Source organism: Equus caballus, chromosome 24, assembly GCF_041296265.1.
Source record: "Equus caballus isolate H_3958 breed thoroughbred chromosome 24, TB-T2T, whole genome shotgun sequence".
In the NCBI taxonomy this organism is placed as follows: domain Eukaryota; kingdom Metazoa; phylum Chordata; class Mammalia; order Perissodactyla; family Equidae; genus Equus; species Equus caballus.
The window spans coordinates 32,260,113-32,269,149 of NC_091707.1; the positions used below are offsets into that span (position 1 = coordinate 32,260,113).

Consider the following 9,037-nt stretch of genomic DNA (forward strand, 5'->3'; position numbering starts at 1 on the left):
CGTTTTCCTGGAATCAGGACGGATTAACTTTGGAGAAAGGGGAAGTGCCCGGAGCAAGAATGAGGGTGGCTTCTGGACTGCAGGTAATGATATTTTTGGATCCCTGTGATTGGTTATGCAAGCACGCTCAGGTTGAAAAATTTCATTGAACTGTACACTTAGGATATGTGCCCTTCTTAGTATGTATATGATAATTCACTAAAAATTAAAAGAATAAAAAGTTGCCTTTTTCTACGGAGAAGCAGCAATTCTTGGAATTCTACCTACACTCATTCAGCTCTGGTTTCACTACTAATGATTACCCAACACGCTCCACTCCAATAAGTGAGAGCGCTCACAGGCAGAGAAGCTTCCAGAGGGCGGGCTCGGCGCCACAGCCAGAAGCTGAGGACGGCCCTGCGCGCCCGCCCGGGGCCAGGAGACCCGCAGGGAGACTTCACCACAGAGGAACCCGGGCGCGGGGTCCGCGGGTCTAGGCGCCCACACGCCTCCAGGGGCGGCTCAGCCACCGACCGCTCCCGCGCGAGGGGGGGCCTGACCCGCCGGCCTCCCGGCGCGCTCCCCACGGCCTAGGACTCCACTCCCACCGCGGCCCGCGTCTCTCAGTTCGCTCCAGACGGCGGCAGCGCGCGGCCAGGATGGCGGCGACGGTGACCGTGGAGCCCGCGGGTCGCTGCCTCTGGGACGAGCCCGTGCGCATCGCCGTGCGCGGCCTGGCCCCGGGGCAGCCGGTCACGCTGCGCGCGTCCCTGCGCGACGAGAAGGGCGCGCTCTTCCGGGCCCACGCGCGCTACCGCGCCGACGCCACGGGCCAGCTGGACCTGGAGCGCGCGCCCGCGCTGGGCGGCAGCTTCGCGGGGCTCGAGCCCATGGGGCTCCTCTGGGCCCTGGAGCCCGACAAGCCGTTATGGCGCTTTCTGAAGCGGGACGTGCAGACGCCGTTCGCCGTGCAGCTGGAGGTGCTCGACGGCCACGAGCCCGACCCCGGGCGGCTGCTGGGCCGGGCGGTGCACGAGCGCGCCTTCCTGGGCCCCGGGGTGCGGCGGGAGCCGGTGCGCGCGGGCCGGGTGCGTGGCACGCTTTTCCTGCCGCCAGGTGAGCCCGCGCCGCGGGGGGCGTGCGAGCCGGTGCCCTGGGCCGCCAGGCGTTTCTGCTCCTCCTGCTTCAGGGGGCTCTAGCTGGGGAGCAAGATCAGAGGAGCTGACGTTGACTCAATCAGTGGCTGCCCAACCGAAATACGGAGAGGATCTGGATATGTTAGTGTCTGTGCTATGCGTTTGCATTATCTCAGCTAATCTCTATAAATACTGTTATTCTGCAGATTGAAAAAAAGGATCAGGGTCAGTAGGTACGTTGTCTACTTCGCTATTGATAACCACCCTACAGATCTCGACGGGCATCAGCCCGACCGCTCAAGGAAGCTGTTCCCGTCGCCCTTCTCTAGTGTGTGGGGTCCACGGGGCCCCTTCTGCGCTCCTTCATGTTCCTCTCCCACAGCTCCCACTTCAGACTCCACTGCCTTCCTCACCTAAAGCCATCTCTGGGTGTTTCTTTTTCTTGCCTCTCACTAAATAAGCATCTGAATATCAGTACCCCAAAAAAGCAAAGGGTTAACGCAACACCTCATAAAGCTTTGTTTCATGATTCTTAGTTCTGCGTCCACTCCCCTAGCAGAACACTGTGAATCATCACTGTCTGAAAAGTGAAATTCCTCCTTCTGTGATGTAGTCATGAAGGAAAGACCTTGTTGCTCTGCCTTCCACCCAAGGATTCTTGGAACCCTGCAGATCATTTGTCACAGAATCTTATGGGGGGGTAAGCTCATCACTGAGAAGGTACCTCGTAGGTTTTCCTGCCCCCGGGGAGCTTGTCTTCCTTTTCAATGGTGACTCAGGGAGCTGTTTCCTCTCCTCTCCTTTGCTTCACAGGAACCCACTAAATAATTTAGAAAGAAAGATCTCTGAAAGGAAAGCAGGTGCTGTAAATGGTGTAATGCTTCCCTTTACGCTATTCCCTGCTCTAGGACCTGGCTCTTTCCCAGGGGTCATTGACATCTTTGGTGTTGGAGGGGGCCTGCTGGAGTATCGAGCCAGCCTTCTGGCCAGTCATGGCTTTGCCACGTTGGCTCTGGCTTATTATGACTTTGACGATCTCCCCACGAGACTGGACAGCATACACCTGGACTACTTTGAAGAAGCCGTGAGCTACATGCTGCAGCACGCCCAGGTTCTCCTGATGTTCCTTCCTGTATCATGCCCTCTAGAAGGATCTCCAGAGGGTGTCGCTTTGCCCTCGCCTGTGCCAGGTGCACTGAGGCTGCTCTGCTCTTCTTTCAGAGAGCTTTCTTTTGGAGACTTCCTTGGCTTTTGGGGCCTCTTTCCCCTTTCTCTGTCAGATGGATTAATAATGCCTAATTAATAATAAAATTCATCAGATTTTATTTAAAGGAATTATTTAGTGATATTAAAATTCCTTTTGTTATGTGCATGGGGCTTCTTATTTATTGAATCTGCATGCTTGTTTTTTCTCTTTAATTTGCTGATAATCAGACTATGTTCAGATTGATCAGACAGAACTTCCCACCCAATTCAGAAGATAAGAGGGGCTGGCCTGGTTGCGCAGTGGTTAAGTTCTCACGTACCGCTTTGGCTTCGCTGGTTCAAATCCCGACTGTGGACAAACCCACCGCTTGTCAAGCCAGGCTGTGGCAGGCGTTGCACATATAAAGTAGAGTAACATGGGCACAGATGTTAGCTCAGAGCCAGTCTTCCTCAGCAAAAAGAGGAGGATTGGCAGCAGATGTTAGCTCAGGGCTAATCTTTCTCAAAAAAAATTTTTTTTAATTAAAAAAATAAATAAGAATTAGATTAAAAGAAGATAAGAATTACTTAATTGAACTCTGAAGTTTTACTTTGTTTCTATAAAGTTAATCATTTGCCCATATATTTAGATGGGGCCTGATGAATGATTCACTACTTGGAACAGAACTTGGTTCCTCAGTTGGATACCCAGCCACACTGAGACTTTGATCATGCCCACCTGAATGAGGCCCTGAACTTGACACGCTTCATGACTCAGCGTTCTCTGGTGGCTGATGCTCTGAAACCTTTGTTACCAATTCCCAGCTTTTCAGTGAGTTTCAGATTTGTTTGCCACGTGTCCAGCCAGATAGTCTTTAGGTGGGAAGAAACTGCTCTGTCAGCTCAGGTTGATCCTCTTGTGGCTCATTCACAGATTCAAGTTAGCAGCATCTCCACTTACATTTGGACAAATATTTTTCTGTTGTGTAGGTTCTTGACCCTTGACTTTTCTCCCTTCTTTTCTTCCAGGTTAAAGGCCCAGGCATTGGGCTTCTGGGCATTTCTTTAGGGGCAGATATTTGTCTCTCCATGGCGTCATTTTTGAAGAACATCTCAGCCACAGTTTCCATCAATGGATCAGGCGTCAGTGGGAGCGCAGACATACACTACAAGCAGACTTGCCTCCCACGATTGGGCTATGATCTGAGGAGAATCAAGGTAGCTTTCTCAGGCCTCCTGGATATTGTGGATATGCGGAATGATGTTGTAGGGGGGTGTGAAGACCCCAGCATGATTCCAGTAGACAAGGCCCAGGGGCCCATCCTCTTCATCGTTGGTCTGGATGACCATAACTGGAGGAGTGAGTTCTATGCCCAGCTAGCCTCTGATCGCTTACAGGCCCATGGAAAGGAAAAACCCCAGATCATCTCTTACCCTGGCGCTGGGCATAACATCGAGCCTCCTTACTTCCCCCTGTGCCCAGCTTCCCTGCACAAACTTGTGGACAAACCTGTGCTCTGGGGTGGGGAGCCCAGGGCTCATTCTAAGGCCCAGGTAGATGCTTGGAAGCAGATTCTAACCTTCTTCTGCAAACATCTTGGAGGGACCCAGAAGAGAGCTTCCCCCAAATTGTAATGCACTGGTCTGTTGTAGGCATGAGAGATTCAAGGTCACATTCTACTGTGTAATGATTCGAATGTGAATCAGTTTTTGCCTGTATAACATTAAACTCGTGTCAATATTAATGATGGATTTAGGTAACATTTTGAATGTTGTGTTTTCATTAGTTTTACTAATGTGACACATGCCTATTGTAGAAGATTCAGTTAGAGCCATAAACACAAAAAGTAAAAAGCATCCCTGCTGTTAAAATCTGTGTTTCTTCCAGATTCTTTTACTTAACACTTTCAGCCATAGATGAAATTTAAGGCTGAACAAATACTGGGTTACTTTTCCATCACTGGGAGAGAATGGCCATCCAGTGTTGCTACTGGTTCAGCTCCTGGCAGCAGGGTAGACTTGGGGTTGGCCAAAAGTATGCAGAGAGGTATTGCTATAAGGGAATCCAGACTTCCCTTTCCTCATGGAGATCAGAGAAGAATCCTTTGGAAGTGGAAGTTGGGGTAAAGAAGGAGGCATCTGTCTCTGGAATAGTTAAGCCTAAACTCTGTTCCGAGGGTGAGTGACTGTCACCTATTTTCCTTCTTGCTCCTGGATCTAAGGATGGACTTTGGAAAATCATAGCGTGACATTCTTTGAGGCATCATTCCTCACTTGCCTTGACATCAGGGCGACAAAGCACTGTGTAAGTATATTTGAAGAGATAATAGCTAATTTTCCAAACCTGTCAAAGACATCGAGAAACATATTCAAGAAGCACAATGTCTTTGTCAGCTCAGGCTCCTATAACAAAATATAGACTGGGTGGTTTAAACAATAGACATTCATTTCTCACAGTTCTGGAAGCTGGGAAGGCCAAGACCAGGTTCCAAGGGATTCAGTTCTCCTCACATGGGGGAGAAAGAAAGAGCTGTGGTATGTTTCCCTTTTATGTAAGGACACTAATTGATGGAGGCCTCACTCTCATCACCTCCTTTCAACCTAATTACCTCCCAAAGGCGCCACCTTGAAATACCGTCTCACTGAGGGCCAGCACTTCACCGTAGGAACTGGGTGGGAGGGACACAACCAGTCAGTCCATAAAAACTATAAGCCTCAAGCAAGAGAAATATAAAGAAAACAACACTTAACACATCACAGAAATATCATTTGTGGCAGTTTTATAAAATAGCCATAAATTCTTTGATGTTTCTCCCAACAACAAGTAGGAGATCCTTGTCCCTTCCCCTCACATCTGAATGGGCTTCTGAGTGCTTCAGTCAGTAGAGTAGAGCAGAACTGATGCTATGTGGCTTCAGAGGACAGGTCATCAAAGGCCATGAAGATCGCACCTTGCTTCCTGGGAACACTTGCTCTTGGAGCCCTGAGCCACCATGTAAGAAGTTTCACTGCTTTGAAGGTGTAATGCTGGGACGAAGCCCAAAACACACGGAGAGGCCACTGGTAGGCACTTGCTGTGAGAGTCCCAAGTGAGCTCAGCCTTGAGTCATCTCCACCCTGGTGCTGAGTATGTGAGTGAAAAAACCTCCTGATGATTCTCGCCACAGCCATTTGAATCTTCCCAGCAAAGGCTTCAGATATCCTAAAGCAGAGAAGAGTTGTCCCTGTCAATGCTTGTCCAAAGTGTGGATTTGTGAGCCAAATAAATGACTGTTGTTTGATAGGAGTATGTTTTGAGGTGTGTTGCATTATCTGTTGCTGGGCAAGAAACCACCCCAAAGCACTGGCTTAAAACAATAACCATTCATTTTCCTCAAGCATCTGCAAGTTGGGCAGGACTCAGTAGGAATGGCTCACCTCTGTTCCAAGTGGCATTGGCTGGGGCATCTGCTGGTGGCTGGGGGATCTACTTTCAAGATGATCACTCCCATGGCAGGGAGGGTGGTACTGGCTGTCAGCTGGGAACTCAGGCAGGGTACACATTGGGGGGGGGTCTCAGTTTCTCTCCACATGGGCCTTTTCACTGGTTACCAAGGCTGGGTTCCAACACTGATCATCCCGAAAGAGCAAGGCCGAATTCCATGGCATTCTTTTGACCTAGTCTTGGAAGCTACATAGCATCACACTTGCCACAGTCAGTTGGTCAAGTCAGGCACAACGATCCACCCAAGTTCAAGGAGAACATAGAGTCTGCCTCTTGAAAGGTGCAACTTCTAGAAGTCCCTATGGAATGAGAAACCTTGTAACCATCTCTGGAAAATCTGCCTTCCTGCTAGAAGGGAGATCCTTCCTCCCACATGTAAAATATACCCGTCACTATTCCAAGGCCCACCGAAGGTCTGATTCCACTCTAGCTTCACACTCAGGCTCAAGTGCCAGATTGCGTCATCTACATCAGATCCAGGTACAGATGAGGCTCCTCAGGTACAGTCTTGGGTCTAGTTCCTTGAGAATCATTCTTCTCAATCTGCAGACCCATGAACTGAAGAGACAGGTTACCTAGCCTCATATACACACATCCAGAAAACAGTGGTGGGAAAGGGAAAAGAGAACTCAGACCTTCCTGTTCAGAAATGGGGAAAATGAGACGCATAAAACGGTCACTGGCCCCTAGCAACTTTGAAATCCCTCTAAGAACTTGTTGCTGGTTAGCTCACTCGTGCTACGTTTACTCTCTCTGTGTTGTTCTCTGAGGCTCTTAGTCCACCCTCTGGGTTGAAACCTTTTTTTCCGTAAGAAAACTAAATTAGCAACTAAAAGCCTCCTCAGTCTGCTCCCTGGATAACAAGATCCTGAATCCAAAGGCCTCTTTTTCTTTTGTACTCTCTCTTAGTTCAAGCTCGCGCTGCTTGCACCAGAACAATTCTCTTAAGAATTATGTGTGTTCTAAAAATCTCAGTGGAGTTCACTCCATTAGACAAAATACACCACTACAAATCTGTTTGAGATAAGAACCTTTCTCCCTTGGGCTCCCTGAGAGGATGCTGCAAGACAACACCCTTCAGATTCCCAGAAGCTCTATCATTTGATAGACAGGATTTGTCAGGCTCACCTTAAAATCTCTAGAGGCCCTTTTTTCAGTCTGAAACGTTGTATGAGTCACTACCTTGAATCTTTCTGAGATCTTTGCAAAAGGCTCTCCCACACACCCACCCTGGATTTGACTTTGGTCTGAGGTCCTTTCTTTTTCTTTTTTATTTAAAGATTTTATTTTTTTTCCTTTTTCTCCCCAAAGCCCCCTGGTACATAGTTGTATATTCTTCGTTGTGGGTCCTTCTAGTTGTGGCATGTGGGACGCTGCCTCAGCGTGGTTTGATGAGCAATGCCATGTCCGCCAGGATTCGAACCAACAAAACACTGGGCTGCCTGCAGCAGAACGCACGGACTTAACCACTCGGCCACGAGGCCAGCCCCCTTGAGGTCCTTTCTTAATTAAAGAAGAAGTTGCCATCTGGAGAGACTGGGAAGGAGAAACAGTATTATTGTCAAACTTTGCGAGCTCTGGTTCCTTCATATTTAACAGTTCCTTCTTCAGCTCACCTCTTCCTTTTGCATTTTATTTTAGGCAGCAAGAAGCAGCCAATACCCCACTGAGAAATCACCTCAGCTAGATCATTGAATTCATTAGGTCTAGTTCCCATTTTTCACTATACTGCACATGTTACCTCTAGCTTCCAATAAATTTTTCTCGCTTTCCTTTAAACCCTCAAAATAGCCTCGGTGGGGCCCTTTAGACTCTCAATAACAGTCTCCTTGAAGCCCTTCCAGCTTCCACCTGCCACCTCATCCTAAAGCTAGCTGTGGTTCCTGAGGGCATGGATTTCTTCATAGGCTGCTTGAGGTTCCTCACAGCATGATACCTGCGTTTCAATCATGAATGTCCTAAGCCAGCCCTGAGAGCCTAGTGGTTAAAGTTCAGTGCCCACCACTTCAGCAGCCTGCGTTCGCTTCCTGGTCGCAGAACCACACCCCCTTTTGTGTCAGTTGCCATGCTGCGGTGGCGGCTTACATAGAAGAACTAGAATGACTTACAACTAGGATATACAACTATGTACTGGGGCTTTGGAGAGGAGAAAAAACAGAATGAATGTCCCAAGAGAGGAAAGCAGAAATACATGGCATTTTTTATGACCTAGCTGAAATCTCATAGTATCACTTCAATGTACTCTATTGGTTGAGGCCGACACAAAGACCTCAGATGCAAGGAAAGTGGATGTAGACTCTATCTCCTGATAGCTTCTAGAAGAGCATGTGAGATGAGATTATTGTTGCAGTTATCTTTGGAAAAGACAATCTGCCCACAGAATTGTTGGTTATATAGTAACATGCAGTGGAACACTGCTGAACAGAAAGACAAAGGTAAAGAACCTTAGCAGCAGCAACAGGAAAATGACACCCTTCAAAGGGGCAACACCAAGTCTAACAACTGACTTCACGACAGCAATAATGGAAACTAGAAATTATTGGAATGATATCTTCAAAGTGTTGAGAAAAAACATCTGACAATCCAGAAGCCTATCCTAGCAAAATAGATCCTTAAATATGAAATTATTTATTCTTCATAAATTCTAGTGAAAAAATTTAATAAGGTCAAAATAAAGTCATTTCTGGAAAAATAGAAATTGAGAGAATTAAAATAGCATACCTGCAATAATGGAAAAACCAAACAGTGTTCTTCAAGCAGAAGTAAAATGACTCTAGGTGGAAGCAGGGAGATGAAGGAAGAAATGAGTGTAATGCTGTGGGGGACTGGAATTGGCCACCTCAAGACATGTCTCTTTGGCATGAGGATTATTTTGGCCTGGTTATTTTTAAAAACTGCAGACAGGAGAGAAACTCTGAAAAGTAGAAGTTACCCCCTATTAAAATACATTTACATTTGTAAAGGGAAATCTCCATCTGTAAAGGTGTCTGCCTCTCTGTACCAGGAGAAAGGGGAAGATGACCTAATCCCTAAAAGCTCTTATCATTGCAGAAGGCACGGACTTAAATCTGCATAATAACCTTACTCTTGTTTACTGTGCTTTTCTGGCAATTGCCCATAACTGACTCCTCCCAGCCCCAACATCTTCCTTTGTCTTTAGCTGAGGATGATATTTAAGGTGAGAGCTTCTGCCATTTTGGTGAGCTACTCAGTTTTTCTGGATCTCTCCCATGTATGCATGTTATAAAGCTTT

The 9,037-nt window shown here is 47.6% G+C and overlaps 1 protein-coding gene across 1 annotated transcript; it reads left to right on the forward strand.

Annotated features, from left to right (window-relative positions):
* The first annotated feature begins 314 nt into the window (after window positions 1-314).
* On the forward strand, window positions 315-4,172 carry ACOT4 (acyl-CoA thioesterase 4). Its single transcript, XM_023628075.2, has 3 exons — window positions 315-1,095; window positions 2,024-2,226; window positions 3,330-4,172. The coding sequence occupies exons 1-3, from the start codon at window positions 639-641 to the stop codon at window positions 3,933-3,935; spliced, it is 1,266 nt and encodes a 421-aa protein (XP_023483843.2). The 5' UTR covers window positions 315-638; the 3' UTR covers window positions 3,936-4,172.
* The last annotated feature ends 4,865 nt before the right edge of the window (window positions 4,173-9,037 follow it).